A 19133-nucleotide genomic window follows, 5' to 3' on the forward strand; every position below is an offset into this window, starting at 1 on the left:
TATAATTAATGGAAATATATGAGATATCAAATTAGGTATTCCCTCTAAAACGTTTATGAATACTGAAATCACCAATATCTCTCATGTAACATTTTGAGACAGGGTGTTTGTTGGTTTTTAACCTCTGGTTGTAGACTTTCTGAATTTTAAGATGGATTCTTATTATGAAAGTTCTTACATTTGGATAAAGTCAAAGCCATATGGAAGTAGATCTCATGAACATTTTTCCAAAAAAGGAGGAGTACAAGAATCACAATGGGGGAAAAAACCACTAAGATAAGATACAATGTGGAGACCCAGAACTTTAATACATTCCCTTGCTTTTATTACTGGTTTTATTCATAGTCAAGTTACCACTACCACCCACTTTTGCTACTAGCTGCTGTTCACCGTGAGATTGTTATATGGCAAGCGTTGAGCTAAACCTTTCATATAGCTGCTTTATGCAATCAGAACAATGCTATAGCAAGTGTGTTTTCTCATTACCACACAGTTCATAACTATGATTATGTTAGTTCATAATACTGCATCTTGGAAAGGTTAAACAAATTGTCTCTGGTCACATGCTTCATGTGATGAGTTTTATTATTTACTCATTTTCATAATTTTTTCACTTATAGTAGATGGAACATACTGTACTCACTCAATTATTCTTGTATTTTTTGAGTGCTTATTGTGCTAGGAATTGCTTATAAAAGCCTACAGTTTAATGTGTAGTATATAGCCAATGCCTCACAATCAAATTGATTAATAATACAAACTGATTAAGTGAATACATTGATCATGTAGAACAAGGATTTATAAATACAAATATTTCAATCATTCATTTTAAATGTTTATTGAGTGTCCAACCTGTGTGGTGGGTATGTGCTAAACAGTAGGGATTAAAAAGTGAACAGGAGGTATTTTTCCCTGCCCTCAGAATCCTTCTTACATCTATAACTTGTGTGGTTTTGGGTAAATCACTTCTCATGCGTTCTACTTTCTCATGTGTGTAACATAAGTGATTACAGTGATTATACCTAAAAGGATGAGTGATATCTCAAGTCCCTTCCAGCCCTAAAATTAGAATAAAGGAAAAACTGAAAGTAAAATAATATTGACATTTATTTAACCTTGAAGGACAAAAGGGACTTTAAAAGGGGGAACAAAGACTTTCCAGAGAGTTAAAAATAAGCTACACACACAGATGCCTACCTATTGCCCCTCCCATACACACAAATGAAGACACCAGGCATGTTGCAGCAAATAGCTTTGTATGGAGAAACAGTGAAATATAAGGCTCTGTTGTCCTACTGTGAAGAGTCTTGAAGCTGGTATGACAGAAACTGATCCTTAGCCTTCAGGAGCCATCCTTTCTCATCTAGTTAGAGAAGACACAAATTTTTAGCTGGGCCCTGGGCCTCTCCGCTAGAGACTACATGCTGCCTCTCTTGCAGTAAGGTGATCTAGTTTGTGCCATTGGGTAGATTAGACAAGACAAATAAAACTTCTATGTCTTCTTAAAGACAAAGCTGTATATCTAAGAATTCCTCCTTCCTACCCCACTCCTGCTGGGAAATTATGGCAACTGGACCAACTGTGGAAGCTGTGTGTTAAAGATGGCAAAACAACTTCGTGTGGGCTGCTCATATCTGCACTGTCTTGTGAGATGGAATCATAAGTGGGTAAACTTTTGGTAGTGGCTTTTTCATTCAGTGTAATTCCCTGGAAATTTATTCAAGTTGTGCACTATCAATAGTTCATTTATTTTTATCGCTGAGTAATAGTCAATGGTTTGTTTACTATTCACTCTTGGGAGAACATCTGGGTTGTTTCCAGTTTGGGGCGATTAGTAATAAAGCTGAGATAAATATGTAGGTACCACCTTTTTGGTGTGTGGACATAAGTTTTTATTTCTGTGGGAAAATACTCCAAATGTAGTTCCTGGGTCATATAAGTATATATTTAATTTTGTTTTTTTAAAGAAATTGACAAATTGTTTCCAGAGTGTTTAGACCATTTTGCGTTCACTAGCAATGGATAAGTGATCCAGTTCCTCCACATTCTTGTCAGCATTTGGTATTATTATTATTTTTAATTTTAGTCATTATTATATGTTTATAGTAATATCTTATGGCAGTTTTAATTTCTATTTCTTAGATGACTAATAATGTGCATCTATTCATGTGCTTATTACCTCTCTCTGTATCTTTGGTAAGATGTCCTTTCATGCATTTGTTCATTTCTTATTTTACTGTTTTGCTCTTTTAGTCTTTAATATTTACCATTATTAATTTATTGTTGCTTGATATTTATTGCATTTATTGTCATTTTATTGTTGAGCTCTGAGGATTTTTTTCCATATCTTAGATTTGATTTTAAAAACGTGGCCCACAAAAGGAGAGGACACATTGGACCTCATTAAAATGTAAAATATTTGCTCTTGAAAGGCCCTGTTAAAAGAATGAAAGGATAGAATACAGACTGGAAGAAATATTGGCAAACCACATATCTAACCAAGGACTAGTAGCTGGTCCTAGTCCTAGGTCCTGAAGATTTTCTCCTGTATTTTTTTATTAAAAGTTTTATAGTCTTATATTTACATTTAAATCTTTAAGCCATTTTGAGTGATTTTATTAAATACTTATTTTTGTGCCTTAGAAATATCTGCCATTATTTAATTTAAATGCATAATGGGGGCCGGAGGCCGCAGCGGGACCCGCGCCGGAACCATGTTTCGCAACCAGTATGACAATGACGTCACTGTTTGGAGCCCTCAGGGCAGGATTCATCAAATTGAATATGCAATGGAAGCTGTCAAACAAGGTTCAGCCACAGTTGGTCTGAAATCAAAAACCCATGCAGTGTTGGTTGCATTGAAGAGAGCACAGTCAGAGCTTGCAGCTCATCAGAAGAAAATTCTTCATGTTGATAACCATATTGGTATCTCAATTGCGGGACTTACTGCTGATGCTAGACTGTTATGTAATTTTATGCGCCAGGAGTGTTTGGATTCCAGATTTGTTTTTGACAGACCTCTTCCTGTGTCTCGTCTTGTATCTCTAATTGGAAGCAAGACCCAGATACCAACACAACGGTATGGCCGGAGACCATATGGTGTTGGACTGCTCATTGCTGGTTATGATGATATGGGCCCTCACATTTTCCAAACCTGTCCATCTGCCAACTATTTTGACTGTAGAGCCATGTCCATTGGAGCCCGTTCTCAATCAGCTCGTACTTACTTGGAGAGACATATGTCTGGGTTTATGGAATGCAATTTGAATGAACTGGTTAAACATGGTCTGCGTGCCTTACGAGAGACACTTCCTGCAGAACAGGACCTAACTACAAAGAATGTTTCCATTGGAATTGTTGGTAAAGACTTGGAGTTTACGATTTATGATGATGATGATGTATCTCCGTTCCTGGAAGGTCTTGAAGAAAGACCACAGAGAAAGGCACAGCCTGCTCAACCTGCTGATGAACCTGCAGAAAAGGCTGATGAACCAATGGAGCATTAAGTCACAAACCAGTCTGTATGTGTATTATCAAATATGTAAGAATGCAGGAGCCCTTACTGATGACAGTAATCTATACTTTGAACCAAAAGATGTGGCGTGGTCTTCTGGTATGTTTTAGGAATCGGTCCAGATGTGTTTTTCCCAAGTAACTTGTCTGAACCATATAATGGTGTGCATTTTTCTTTGAGAGGGTCTATATAATCATTTTCTAGAAAGTATAGTTATCTGTACTAATGTTTTTATATGAAGAACATAGTGTCTTTGTGGTTTTACAGACAACTGTGAAATAAAATTGTTTCACCTGCCTGTGAAAAAAAATAAATAAATAAATAAATAAATGCATAATGGGAAAGATTGAGATGGGAGTGGTGTAAATTAGATTTTCCTAGTACTCAAAGATGATGTACCTTTTCTCAGAGGGATATCTCAGGCTGGAAGGTATAAATCATAACATGGGAGGAAGAAAGAGTTCCTAATATAGAGACTATCTAGCATTCTTTCTAAAAGGTGGTACCTGCGTGTAAAGCATCCTGAAGTGATTAAGGGAAAAAAAGAGATTTTACAGGAATATTATTCTCATACTTTTTTTTCAAACCCATTTCCCAATTATCAGTTGTACTATTTTGTAAAGCTAACATTAAAGTTTAAATGGATTCTCCTCAAAGGCAGTGACTAAGAATCTTAAGGTAGGGGCAGTAAAGAAGGTGATATGGACATTCAACAAATTTATTAAATAGAATTAGTGGTAGAACTATAGATTTGCTCAGTTTTTCCTTATTATTGTTGACTACAGTACACAATCATAAACAACTGGGAGCTTTCATTGACTAACAAGGGTATGGACAGTGAAATAAGAGTCATTTCTATACCAGAGGACTCATCTAGATATTCTTTTGCAATTAGAAAGTATGGTCACTGGGGATTTCCTATAATTGGATCTTACCTGTAATAAATATACTATTACTGAAAGCTATGTTTTCTTCAAACTGGAACATTTGATCCTGGGGCATTTTAGAAGCTTTCTACAGATTAAATGCAGGAAACACATTCAATAAATGGAGAAAATGAAATGTTCAGTCATAAACAGAACTTTATCCATTTTTCAAGTTACATTTTCCTTTTAGATGAAACCATTTCAATTCCTTTTGATTTCCTTCTGACATATTATTGTAATTAAATTACTCTCTGAACTATGCCTACATTTTCATATTCTCTTCGAACTATAATAAAAATGACCCACAGATATTAAGTAAAGATTTGACCTGTAAAAGACAGGAATGATATAATTCCCTAATGATCCTTCTTATGTATATAATCCAGAATGCACTCACTTGATACCTGATAAGAAAGATACTAGTATCAGGGTTACTCACATATAAATCACCTATTTTGACATATTATATAACAAAATGGTTGATGCAGGCTCTTAGCAACCCCATTGTCTTGCTTATATTAGCTGTAAGATCAAAGACAACAATACTCATTAGTCATGTTAGACCAGCAAGTTATTTCTTATTCTTCTGACACTAGTCTTTGCTCCCTGGATAAAATGCTTAATAATTATCTAGAGAAATTTAGAAAAGACTTTAGGATATCTTTTAGAAAGGATAATAGAGCCAAACATCCCCATTTTAGAGATGAAAAGTCAAGACCCAGTTTTTCAATATTGTATTTCAACCATTATAAAATACACTTCATTATTCAAATGTTAGCATCTCTAAAATCAACGTATTTTCTATAATGAATAGCATCATACCGTGGTTGTTGGCCAGGTGACAATCGTGATGCAGTTGCCTGGTATGCATGAACTGGGTAGCATTACTGGACGACTGTAACTTCATGTTTCAGTAAGTGGGCCACTTTCGGATCATTTGAGTAAAACATAATTCCCGGTTGAGGTCTAAAAACTTGTGTCAGTACCTTCTAGTGAAATGTACAGAGTGTCAGCAGTAAAATTCATTTAACAGATAAGAATGGCTTAGGAAACAATCCTGGAGTTAACAGTAGAGCATTCTTTATTTTTTATTTTTTTATTTTTTATTTTTTTAGAGCATTCTTTTAAAGAAAAGCTGGCACAGAGGGCATAATATTGGGAAAACGAGGCACATCAGCTACGCTTCGTCAAAAATTGATTCAGAGCAATTGGCCCTGACATATTTTTGTTTTTACACTTTATAACATTGACATGTGAGAAATCTACGTCTAAGTAAATCTAAATGAGCTCCTATAATAAGCATAAAATAGAAATTCTAAATGATGAGGGAACATTATGGCATAGTTTGACAAACTTTTCTTTGTGAGTGTAACACTCTTTCTTCTAAACAATTATGAATATAATCAGTTCTGATTCATTCTCAATTCCTCAGCTGTTTTCCCATAAGCCAAGTTATTATCCATTCACACTCTGTCTAAAGTAAAAAAATCAAAATGTTCCAATTTTGATGAAGAAATCTAATCTTTATTTCTATGATGTTAGCACAATATACTCACACAATAGCTTTAATCTGTACTTAACAAAATACATTATAGCACTTTACAAACTTTATCAGTTTGGAAAACATTGCATAACATTTTATTAAACACGATACTTTATATATATTATATATATTTTTTCATAATTTTATTTACTTTAAAAAGATAATTACTCTCTTTATTCAATACTTGGTTTTCTCAGTAAAGCACAGCCTAACACAGGAAGAAGTGCTCTCATTAGCAAATCAGATAAATAGAACACTAAGAAGAGATACCACCTGTTAGTCTCATTTGTTTTAAATTAAGGTACCAGTGGAATGTAAACAAATATTTTTTTTGTAATTTTTTTTTACAAAAGATGTATTATCAAATATACATGCAGAGGTCTGAGTTCTAGCGACTATCATTATATTTCCTTAACAATGTGATACAATTGGTTCAGTCATTAAAAACTGTAGCCTTTGGCACTTTGAGTAGAAAAAGAATATATCAATATTTATGTAAAGAAAAAAAAAACCCTTCAATGACTAGAGAAGTACTTTAAAATCTTTTGTTAAGAAATAGGAAAGATTAGGAAACATCTTACTGCACCTGAAATGCTGCAGCTTTTTTTTTTTTTTCTTCAGAGTACTAAAACCAGTCCACCTTTCTCTCTATGCAATGGCAAAAGCCAGTAGGAGTGTGGTGACGGTGGTAGTAGCGAGAAGTGGGGAAGGCAATGTTTTACTCCCACTCCCCTCTCTGAGAAGGAAATTGCCAGAAGGGATATAGTTGAATCATATTTTATTGCCAGAGTTTTCAATTCTGCTGGTTTCAGCTAAATCCCTAATGCTTTAGGAGGTTGGTGACTCTAGAAAGCTTTGCCCTTTTCCTGTAGAAGTTGATAATGATGTGACAGTCTTTATCTCTAAACAACTCTTTCTGTTCTCATTGAAAATGAAACAGATCAAATCAACCAGCTTTGTTGTTACCTTTTATCCCCTTGGCAATCATCGAGTGTATATTAGAATTCCTAAGAAATGGTGTAAAAAAAGGTTTGATACTAAATTCCAAGAACCAAATATTTCTCCATACTTAAATTTTTAAGTTGGAAAAACTTCCAAATGTTTTGGTTTTATCTTCTTCCTATTGATAATATTGGTTTCGTTGATTTAGGCTGAAGGCTTTATTCAGGATAGGTAGCAAAACTGTTGTTTGCATATTAAGCACTAAAACTGTGCCTACTTAGAGATTTTGAAGAAATACATTCTTAATTTATACTGTGAGATACTTTCAAATATCAATTTGCATTTTTTTCAGATTCTTCCAGTTGATGTCCAATTAATAAAAATATCTGAAGGAAGAAGGTAAAACCCAACTACTGTTGCTCTACTATTTACTGGTTATTAGGATATAAAAATTAATAATCTGGAACAAAATGAAGTTTTTGGATTACTTGTTAAGATAGCAACCGAAGCCAGCTGGTTGGAGACATCCAAGCGTAGACTCAACCAATATTGCTGGCAATGTAACTCACAATGTCAAGTGTTGGTTCAGATTTCTTGTTTATAAATTCACAGCGATGTATTTTGCTCAAGGAATGTCAACTGTTATTCTTGACTTAAAAATAGAAAAACATACCCATAACACCAAAAGAAGTTTTTAATTAATAAATAAAGGAGGAACCATAAAATGCAAAATATGATCACAATTTCAAAAGACTCTAAAACAATGTATTTTTAAAATTATGCAAATTTACTCACTAAGAATCATTAATAGTACCTATACCTAAATAAAAAGTAAGCAGCAAAAAAAAAAACCAATGTAGAAATGTATTAGTTATTCCCTCTCACTTAAAATATTTCTACACAATTCTTGTTGTTGAAGAAAGTATAATTTTGAAGAAATGCACAAAACCTTTTCATTTTTTGACTGTGACAGAGCCACTACAGAGAAGCTGCGGGGTGTCCTATTCTAACACAAAGCAGCCAGCATCTTCTTAATACAGTAGCATTTCTTTGACAAGGAATTGCACACCACTATTTCACAGCTAAATAGAATTTGAGAGTTTACATGGTATATGTACTATAATAATCAGCACCACCCTTACTGAGCTTTAGGTGCAGATTCTGCAAAATGAATATATAATACTGCATGGCCTTTGCTGTAGGGAAACATGTGTTCTGGATTCCCACAGCCAATTATAAAGAAAAATCCCTAAAGTTGGCACATTCAGGAAGTAATATAGTATACACTGAAGGAAACCGCTTTCTTCTGATACTGCCTTCTGCAAACCTTTTGAGTTTGAAGACAGGTCTTAAGATTCTTCACATTATCACATTAATTAGGTTCTTGCATTGTGCTTTTCCCTCCCCTTGATGTGAAATCTACAAGCTTGAATGTAATAGTTCTCAAGAGTCATTGAGTTCCGGGCTGATGGTAGATGACCCAGTTTGATGAGAAGTCTTCTCAATCCGCTGGAACAGAGCACAGATAGAATCAACACGTGGTCTTTTGGGGATCAAGTGATTGAACACCATCATTCAATCTTTGTAAGCCCGTGTTGGGGAGGTTCCCTTGTAGAAGATATTTCTAGTGTTTTCAGGGCTGTTACTTCTTTCAGGGATTAAGATGATGTTGCCCTTTCTCCGCAGGGTAGAGTCGCGGGAGGAAGAGATGGACAGCGTCTCAGAGCCAATTTCGCTGCCCTCTACTGGGGTGACGCGGATGGTGGTGATTCCGTGGTGGTGATGCTCATTGTTATCTATGTTGCTTCTCTTGCGGTCTCCAGAACCAAAACTGTCTTTCAGGGACTCACAGCTTTCTGAGTCTCTGTTGAGATCGTTGAGCTCATAAGTTTGGCGAAGGCTGCCCTTTTCAGGGGCTTTCCATTTCCAGGAGCCACTACCCTCACCTTCAGTGGACGGGATCTGTATGATGGGCCTGTTGTTCTCTGGGTGAGCCTCAACCCTTACGATCCCACTGGGTTCGTGGTCTGTCAAGGTTTTGTAGCGGATGGAGCCAGTGCAGGAGACCGTGCTACCTTCAGTGTTCTTGGGGCTGCTTTGGAGGACGCCCTGCTGCTTGGACATAGCTATTACTTGCATGATTCGGGGCTGGCTGTTGCTTCTGTTACAGGCCACAGTCTTCTCAGCAGCCTTCAGCCACTTGGCTCGAGCAGAGCTGCTTTTGGGAGAGGTGCTTATGTTTTCCTGGGTCTCCTCGGGGATGTGCACTAACTGTGAGGACCCAGGGCGGGACTGAATGGATACTCTTGGTCCTCCAGGCATGCTATTGTTACAGCCGGGGACAGTGCCAGGCTGGATCTTGAGGTACTGATTGCTGGGAGCATGGTGGTCGCCATTCACTCCCACTCTGGAGGGCTCTGAGCTTGACCTCATTTCTATGGATCTGGGTGGTGACTGTCCAGGCTCAGTCTCTATAACTTGCAGGGACAACTTCCGACTTTCATTCTTATTCTTCCACTGGGTGAGAAGCTGCTTTGATCGAGCAGAATCCATAGAGGCATGAATGGTGGCATTTCTTCTGACAGGGTCTTCCACAGATGGGGTGTTGGCTCTGGGCAGGGTATTGCTAAAGGTCACCATGTTTTCCTTCCCCATGGGGCTCCGTGGAGTGATGATTTCTACGTCAGCATTTGCCCTTTTGAGGTTTGTCAATGAGCTAGCATCTCTGTGGTTTCGGTTGAGGATGCCTTCTGTGTGAGCAATTCCATCACTGCTGCTACCATTTTTGGCAGATAAAACTCGAGTGGGGTCTTGGTTGAGGTCCGTCAGGGATCTGAGGGCGTCTCTATGCTGAAACATACTCTCTTCACTAGGCAGAAAGTTCCCCACAGCATACAGGCCCTAGTGTTTAAGAGAAACAATGAACACCATGCACTAGAAGACATGATCACTAAGCATTTGTCTTAGAGGACCCACTGAAGCATATAAATAAGGTAGGTGCTCTCTCCATACCATTGACTAATACAAATAACAAAAAACCCAAACTACAATTACTCAGGACATAATTTATTTAAGTTATATCATAAATCCTTGAACTAACTGTTCAGAAATAAGGAGCCCATTATTTTTTATTAGTTGGACTTTTGTCCTTTCTCCATCCCACTGGATGTTTGGGTGAATCTCATCCTCTGTATATTTTGAGAAAAAAGGACAATGAGAAAAATAAGGATATTCTTCTGCTTTTCAAGGCAATTCATTTTTCTGGATTTAGGAACCTCTTGTCAAGTGACACCCTGAATAGCTTAACTGATTTATTTTACCCTCCATTTTCAATCACACCTTATGATGGAAAGCAGGAGATGTGTGAAAAATATAAAACAGTGAATCATTCATAAAACATGCCATCATGTTTTGCAGTGAGGTCAGGGACGAATGTTGTTAAAACTCAGATCAAACACAGCCCTGTGTATTCAGCATTGTACAGAGTGTTCTCAAGAGAGAGGGCAGACATGACTAGTATGGAGAACCTACATTCTTTCCTTTAACTTGGTCTTAAGTTTGGAAGTAATATTTGATCAATTCAGTGCTGATCAATTCAGTGTTTTAGTACCCTAAACTTGAGCTACATTTTATTTAATCTTATCTTCATACTCAACCTACTAATTTTTTATTATTTTAGATTTGGGGGATAAAAATTTGGATATGGCAACATTTGGAGTCAGAATTTTTATAAAGAGAAGACTAAATCTCTGTTGGATTTTCAATTTATGAGGTGCTTATTTAGACATGAGCAAGCAGCAGATAGCTATTTGGGTACTAATTTCCATAGATGGTAGACACTTTTCAAATTAAACCTAAGAATCCCAACGATTTAACATTTTTATAGAGTGCTGAACAATTTACAATAGCATTGGCTTAGAATTGATGAATTTCCAATTTCAGGGCATAGGGTACAAACAGAAATGAAATAAGTCAAGCTTCTGCCTCTCCAACTACTTTAATTCTTGGCTCAAATTTTCTTCTAAATAGTATCCATATATGCTCTCACTGCCAGAGTTCTCAGGATGTGCAGCCCCTACCTAATGCTCTATTAATAATTTTATTTAAAGTTGTAGGTTCAGGAAAATTGTCCACGAGACAGTAAGTAACCTCTGCCCATATTGTCCAGCATGCAGTGCCCAGCACTGTGCTTAATAATAGTTGCTCCATCCTTGTTATGATATGAAATAACTAGTATTCTTCTCATTTTATAAGTGAAGAAACAAGGTTCTGAGAGATTATGTAACTCAGCCAAATGTGAGGTATTTGAGATTCAAGCCCAAATCCTTCCGAGTATGGAGCCCAGGCTAATTCCAGGACACGATGAAATCACATCCATGCAAAGGCAATGCATGAACTTGAGAGAGGCAGTTCTCAGTCTTCCTTGCTTATTCTGCGACACATATTGCCAGTCAACACTCCCATGGGAAACCCAAGCTTACGCGCAGTCCCTGGCATGCTAACTTTACTTTGATCACTTTCTCCTCCACTGAAGAAAGCATATGCATAAGTGTGAGATTTGAAGTGACAATCCTGACCATGCTAGTTTATAAAAATGAAAAATAGTCGCTTGCTTCAGTGTTTTTACTACTTTTGTCATCATTCTGTTTCTCCACTATTTTTTGTCATCATTGTCTATTTCTCCACTACTGATTGCCCTTTTGAGCTCCAGATGCAACTCTTCAACTGCTTATTGATATTTATTTATTTATTTATTGTCTATTGATCTTTAAATTGAGGTAACCTCCACCAACCTGCTTCCTCCATCATGTTCTTGGTCCACTAATGAAGTCACCATCTGCCCAGTCTTCCGAGCTAGAAACCTGGCCATTACCTCTTACTCCTCCTGTCCCTCACCTTCCACTTATACTTGACTCTCTCCTACATCCATCTTTTTGCATGTGCAGTTTCTTCCGCTTGGATGGCCTTCCTCCTTTCCTTACTATAAGAAAAAAATTTCTTATTCCTTAAAAACCACATCACTTCTAGGAAGGCTTCTCTAACTTCCTTCTTCAGTTTGCTATTCCCAAAGCATTTTGTTCACTAAATGAACAAAATATATCATTTAGCATATTGCAACTATTTAAATTTATTATCAGTCTTTAAACAGAAAACTCCTCAAGGCTATATCTTATTTCTCACTGTTCTGATGCTGAGTATAGTACCTGGCACAGATCAGATATTGAATGAGTGAATGAATGAATGCATGAACAAATGCATGAAATGGGCAATTTCAGTTTTCTTATGCTGAGAATATTTCTTCTGAAGGAAGATCAGGCTTGAAAATAGAGTACTGCTAAAGAATTCAGTGTTAGTTGGTGCTAACATATCCTAGTACTACATTTGTGTTCTTGGGCAAGTTATATAAACTTCCACCAAACCTTTACTTTCACTAATATTTACTTTCCTCATCTATAAAATTATAGTAGCAAAAATAGTCCTTGACCCTTTCAGGTGTGTGTGTGTAAAAATGCAATAATCCTAAAGTTGCAGTTTCTGGTCCATGGTATGGGTTTAAAAAAATTATTTTGCTGAAAGCGGGATATGTGTTTTGGCACAGGATGGAGATGCCTCAGAGATTTTCTGATGACTATAAACTACATCGCAAGAAAATTATTACAGTGCAAAAATGTTCAATGCATGTTTTCCACTTAAACTATGGTTTATCAAATAAGAATAGTAAATTGTTTACCAAGTACAGAGCAATTCCTCCTCCTATTAGAAAGCCACAGTAGACATCAACTGGGTGGTTCTTATATTGAGTTATCCGTGTGAGCCCACAGATGATCCCGCAGATAATAAAGGTGAAGACCAAGAGAGGTTTGAGAAGCTTAGAGGAATCTGTTAATGTGGAATTGAAGTACATCTGAAAAATGAAAGAAATCTGGTATGTTAGAATGGTCATTTTACTATTAAATTATAATCAAATTAAAAAGTTAGACTCAAAGTCTAACTGGTACACTTGACATTAATTTTACTCTTCCATTCCCCTTGCCATGGTTATGTTCTATACCTGAAAAAGAGGAAATATATAGCAAAATTCGTCAAATAAAAACCAGATCTCATTTAATTACATGGAAGTTTGAAAGACAAAGTGAAGCAGTAGAATTAGCCAGATAACTGTTTAGTTGCTGTGCTATTTTTCACATAATTTCAACCCACTTTTCTTACATAAGACCTGATGGACTATTGTATTAATCAGATGTGATGATAATTCATTGTATATCATTTATCACATTTAGACTGACTTTGAACTCCTTGTTACATAAATACTGAAAGGAAAGCACATATGTATGTGTGTGTATGTGTGTGCTTAACAATTCTTTCGGTTTGGGCATTTATAACATTCATGTAGTTCACAATACCCTGCCATGAGGTATATTACATGGAAGGTATACCAGGCTGAGTAAATACGAAGACTGTGTAGAAAATTTCTTTTACTATAATACCATGTACAGTATCATCCAATTTCTGCTTTCAATGCAATTGTGTTGAAGGATTGCTGTACTCAAGTTTACTGTTCAGTGATTGCACAGCTATATAATCTAATTAGTCACTTGGAGACAACAGTCCTTTCTCTGATTTTCCCCAGGACACAGACCAATGAAAAAGAGCCAGTGACTTACCGAAACATACACAGCTGCAAAGGCGGCAAGGGTCGCATGTTGAGAAGGGAATGATTTTCTGCCAAAGGAAGACAGTCAAATTATGCCTCCTATTTCAGATCCACTGCTAACAATCCTCTCAAGAACACTGGATGGTTAAAATGTTCAACTTAAAAGCCTCAAGGCAATAAGTGATAACTTTAATTTCTGTTTAGTTTTCTGGAGAAAGATCTGATTGATAAAATAAACACTGCTAATCACCATTAGAATTAAATAGTAGAAATGTGCTTTTCAATAGAAAGTGCCAACTTGAAGGGGATCACTTTGTTACACCATTGGAATGATGGTTGGAAGTAGAAGTGGATTGGAAAACATTATCATTGTTCTTTGGTATTCGAATTATGTCAGTTTAAAGTAAATCATAAAACCTAGGATTTTAAAGCTTTGAAGCTTTTCCTATGCTCCTAAATATATGGTTTCATTTACATAAGACTTTAAAAGACAACATTGTTTTCTCACAGCAATGGGTCTAAATGTATTTTTTACACTCTAGAAAACACAAGAAGCCCAATTTTAACAAAATGTTTCTTTGTATGTTCTACCTTTACATAATTATCATCTCAAGACTCACAGAGCATCTTATTTAGTTAAATGATTTAAGAAGCAAGGTAGGGGAGGTGGAACACAGGATATGGAAGAGACACTGAAAAGGACAGGCGAAAGAAAAAAAAAACAAATATTTCTTTTAATGGTTAAAAAAAAGGTTAAAAAAGATAAAACTCAGTTATATTAATGTTTTCCTAATTATTTGGTACCCAAGAAAAAGGATTACCACTTAACACAGACAAGATATGTAAAAAGACTGAGAAAGAATAGAGGACATAGGTCTTAAAGGTAGCTTCAAAATTATTGAATGGACCATGAGAACTTGAATGTGTATAATTACATAATATCAGGTCTGCTTCTTCAAGGGTACTTACTTATTTTCGACTCAAAACAATTTTGAGAACTCACTGAATGACAAATGCAATTCTTATAGCAATCACTTATTGCCCTTCGTCCTTCTGTAGTTTATTTCTTTTGAACTTCCAAAACATTATCTCTTGCCAAAAAAGTTTAACTTTTACTTTACTGACTGAAAAAAACTTAATGCATTGGCATTTTCTTGAATTTTTCTGTCTTTTATTTTCTAAAATGCAAGGTTAGAAGCTATACTGATCTTCTGGGTTTATGCAAAGAAGATGTACGTAGAAAACTCTACCAGAAAGAAAATTCACATGATGTTTAAAAAATAAAGCACACAGTGGAGATAAGATATTGATGCTTAGTCTTCCACTTAAGGAATGCGTATTGACAATAAGTCATGACTAATTGTAAACATCCTAAAAGAAACTAATTGTGATATCCTAAAACCATAAGTAGATCAGAAAACGTGAAAGGATCTGATGATATGAAGATTAGTGGCAAGAATATGAGGCTGAAATTTGTGAGACAGAAGGATTTGGAATGAGCCACCAAAGAGTTTCTATGGTATAACTAAGGGAATCACTGAATTAAAAACACAGAAAAGAAAAAAGCAAACCAAAATCATTATGACTGACAAATGTAAGCCTAAAACAATACTCCACGCTATTCATGAACAATGAAAACACTGACACAGGAAGTTTTAAAATCTCAATTTCTAACCTGCCACTGTTGATAACTGTAAGGTCAGATCCTGAGCAAATATCTTCTACAATATAGGAATTTTCCTTACAAGACACATTCAGAGAGGTGTAGTTCGGCTTGCACACGGTCAGAAAGTATGGTGCCTGATACCCTGTGGAGAGCTGTATGATATCTGTAATGAGAGCTGTAGAGCACAGTCCAAACACATGAACACCTATAAGCAAAAGGAAAAGAAATTGTGATCAAGTTAGTGCTTCATGCTGATGCTGTGCCGTCACCAACCATGTTTATTATACATTTCCGTGGTGACCTTCAAATCTGTTGAGATCATTTTCTCTGAGTTTATTTAGAGAAAATTAGTATAGGAGATTTCTAAACCTTTAAACCAGATACTCATTGCCAAAATAAGGGCAGTGAGTGTCTCCAACGTCGTCATTTGAGGTACTTTCATCACTTTGGTAAAAATAGGACCCATTCTTAATATTATTACCATAGGTCGCTTGTCACACACCTGGGACATGTAAAGGTGACCAACTGTGTGATTTGAGAAGGATTAAATATGGGCAATGAAGGAAAATTCAAAATTATTTAAAATTGCTTAGCATGTCTGAGCTTTCAGGACTCTTTCCCCAGTACTTCCTGACTCCAGCCACAGTTGCCAAACCCTGCAGAACTGGTTCCAACTCACTACAAGCTGCAGTCATACCAGGAATACTCATTAAAACAGAGAAGAGGGCAGGTGGGTCCTGTCATGGAAATAATCATCATATATTGGGTACAGGGCTATGGGAGATTTCCTGCATATTTGGAATTCAGAGATGATGTTCTCGTATCTCCCTGTGCAAATTCTTTCTTTTGTCTCCTGGGGGCCGGTCTCAAAACATAAACCCACAAACTCTGATGCAGGTTGTACACTCAAACTCCATTCCTGCTCCAAGTCCCTTGCGTGGGAGCTAAGTTTTGCTCACATACACATAATCTGAACTTGCCAGCTTCCTTTACATTGTCTTGACACTCTGAATTCACTCTGACTTGACAGTCTGGATTCTGACTCATGATTTGCTCATAGAAATCAATGCAAGAGGCAGCTGAGAAATTCATCAGTAGAATCCTCCAGACCACATTTGCTGGCCTGCCCATTACCCTGGTTTCCACTTTCCTTTTCTGCTTATCCCCACCTAGGAACTACTCTCCCAATTTCTTCTCCATCCTCTCACCTGGGATTCAAGACATAGGACCTTCATTTCTATATTTTGATTCCTAGCAGCATGTAAGGTCTTGGAGAGGAGTATGCTTTAGTGGGGAAACCCAGACATGTAAGCCTAAAACAATACTCCATGACAATCTCCAGACCCACGGAGAATGGAGTTGCTGACTCTGGGACACTGTTCTCTAGGGTAGGATGGACCATCCCTACAGGCACGAGGCTTTTCACAGCCTTGGGCAAGTTTTTGTCTGAGATCAGCTATATGTCCTAAAGATTTCTTTCCTTGACTCAGTTTGTGCTAAGGGGCCTGTTCTTGGATTACCACATCCAAGAACCTTGCTTAGCGGAACAGAGTCTAATGCATAATTTTTAGACCAGACTTTTCCTCTAGCAGGAGAGAAGGTTGCATTTAATTACTTTCTAGATAGTAAATGAAATTAGCTATTCTCTTTTTTTTTTTTTAATCACCTATTCTTTTGAGCTGAGAGGTTACAGGTGAAGTAGTTTTTTACTGACTTTCTGGGAATGAATGTAAAACATTCATATTGATGTCGTATACTGTGTTTTGACTTCTCAACTCAGCTAAAAAAGCCAAAAGGCCTGTGATTCTAACATTAAGATGGTCATATGCTAATCAAGAGATGAGAGTTTAGATAACGGTTAGATTCGGATGCTGATTTTCTATAGATCTCATAAAAAATAGGAGTAAAGTTAGAGGCTATAACTAAGGAAAAATAACCACAGTTTGGTTCTCTATGGTGACATTTCCATGTGCAGTAACTTCTGGATGAGCAGTCCAAGAGAATTGAAATGGAATCACTGATGTGGCTAAACTAATTTCTGAAGAGTTATCCATTCCTAATGGCCATTAGGAGATTGCTGACATTTATTCTCCACTTTCAAAAATGAACACATATCCAGAGAAACCATTTTAAACTAAATTTATGCTTTAACTACAGCTAAGACCAGAAATATACTGAAATGCATGGCGGGTTAGCTCTCAAAACAAGGACTATAGCTGTAAATAACACATTACAGATACAAAGCCCAAATCTTACTGTTTTAACGTTTTTTTTGCATAATGTAAAACTCATCATGTACCCAAAATTATACATTTAAATTATAGCTTTAAAGATTTAATATCTGTAATTAAATATAACATTTCTATTAAAAAAAACATTTCCTTTCTTTGTGGTTCCCCACACCCACCAACAAATCTGACAGCTCTTCTAAGGAAGGAGTTGAAATTGCAGCCTCCAGCATTGATGTTGGGCTCCAGTCCAACCCCATTTCTTCTTTTGGACAGGCAACAGTAGAGAATTCCTTCCCCTACCATAATCTGCAAAGACAGGATAGTGTTCAGAATGGACTCAATGGGTACAAATGAATTCCAAGTTATCTCTTAACACATCATCAGTTCAACAAGGTAGAGATGTCTTTTTCTTAAAAGCATTAGAGATGTGAGCAATGTCTCCTGAGTAGTTGAGGGAGTAGTGAAAAGAAGCAATCAGAACACTGTAGAGAGCACTGGTTGGATCTTCTGGGTACCTATGTACTGGCCAAGGGTGTGATATTATCCTAGCATTTTCATGCTGTTGCAGCACTCAATCTTTGGCCCTTTGCTCAACAACATCCAGGGATGATGCCTAATTGATTAATTGCACGATGACTGACTCTGCCTAACTCTTAGAGTCTTGGCATTTCATCTCTTAAAGCACAAAAACACGATGGCTGGTGAGATCGAGGAGGAATAAAGTAAGCACCAGGGCTAGGATTAGGAAATTTTACTAACATATTGTTTCAATAAACCAGTTCAGAATTGAACAGAAAGTTCGACCCATGGAAGCCATGCATGAAGTTAGAAAGGTGCTATCTAATGCCAAGCTGTCCAATAAAAATTTCTGTGATGGTGAAAATATTTCCATCCTGTCCAATGGGGCTGCTACTACCCACATGTGGCTATGGAGCCTTGAACTTCAGCTACTACAACTGAGGAGGTAAATTGTTAATTTCACTTCACTGCATTTAATTCAGTATTTAAAAATTTAAATCAGTTTAGACAACATGGAAATAGCCACATGTGGCTGGCAGCTATTTTGCTGGAGAATGCAGATTACATGAGAATTTAGGTAAGCAGGTCACTTAGGTATAAGATTAGAAAATGTGTTTGCAGGGGTCCCTGGGTGGCTCAGTCGGTGGAGCCTCTGACTCTTGATTTTGGCATCAGGTCATGATCACAGGATTGTGAGGCAGGGCTCCAACATCAGGCTCTGTGCTGGGCACGGAGATTCTAAGATTCTCTCCCTCCCTCTCCCTCTACCTCTCCCCACCTTGTGCTTTCTCTCTCTTTCAAAAAAAAGGAAGAAGGAAGGAAGGAAGGAAGGAAGGAAGGAAGGAGAAGAAAGAAAGAAAGAAAGAAAGAAAGAAAGAAAGAAAGAAAAAAGAAAGAAAGAAAGAAGAAAGAAGAAAGAAAGAAAGAAAGAAAGAAAGAAAGAAAGAAAGAAAAAGAAAGAAAGAAAGAAAAAAGAAAACGTGTTTACAATGGACAATGTCATACTGTAGTATTAGAAGGATTAACATATCAGGTAAAGATTTTAAGATAAAGAAAAGTGTATTTGCTATTGGATTCTAGGACATAGGACATCAAAGAAGGGACCCAATACAGTTAGGCATTATTTCCTTCAGGAAG

General features: G+C 36.7%; 2 protein-coding genes across 2 annotated transcripts in view; one reads left to right on the forward strand and one right to left on the reverse strand.

The window, feature by feature from the left end:
• The first annotated feature begins 2687 nt into the window (after positions 1–2687).
• On the forward strand, positions 2688–3802 carry LOC121487458 (proteasome subunit alpha type-1). The gene has a single exon (XM_041749205.1). It carries the CDS (start codon positions 2715–2717, stop codon positions 3504–3506), a length of 792 nt encoding a protein of 263 aa, XP_041605139.1. The 5' UTR covers positions 2688–2714; the 3' UTR covers positions 3507–3802.
• Positions 3803–5942: 2140 nt separating this feature from the next.
• PLPPR4 (phospholipid phosphatase related 4) overlaps positions 5943–19133 on the reverse strand; it is a 40094-nt gene continuing 26903 nt past the window's right edge. Inside the window, exons 3-7 of the mRNA XM_041746961.1 lie at positions 17654–17783; positions 15256–15451; positions 13591–13648; positions 12657–12830; positions 5943–9826 (exon numbers count right to left, since the gene is read on the reverse strand). Coding sequence (XP_041602895.1) covers positions 8501–9826; positions 12657–12830; positions 13591–13648; positions 15256–15451; positions 17654–17783 — 1884 coding nt within the window. The 3' untranslated portion in view covers positions 5943–8500. The remainder of the gene's footprint in view (positions 9827–12656; positions 12831–13590; positions 13649–15255; positions 15452–17653; positions 17784–19133) is intronic.

This window comes from Vulpes lagopus, chromosome 3, assembly GCF_018345385.1.
Source record: "Vulpes lagopus strain Blue_001 chromosome 3, ASM1834538v1, whole genome shotgun sequence".
Taxonomy (NCBI): Eukaryota; Metazoa; Chordata; class Mammalia; order Carnivora; family Canidae; genus Vulpes; species Vulpes lagopus.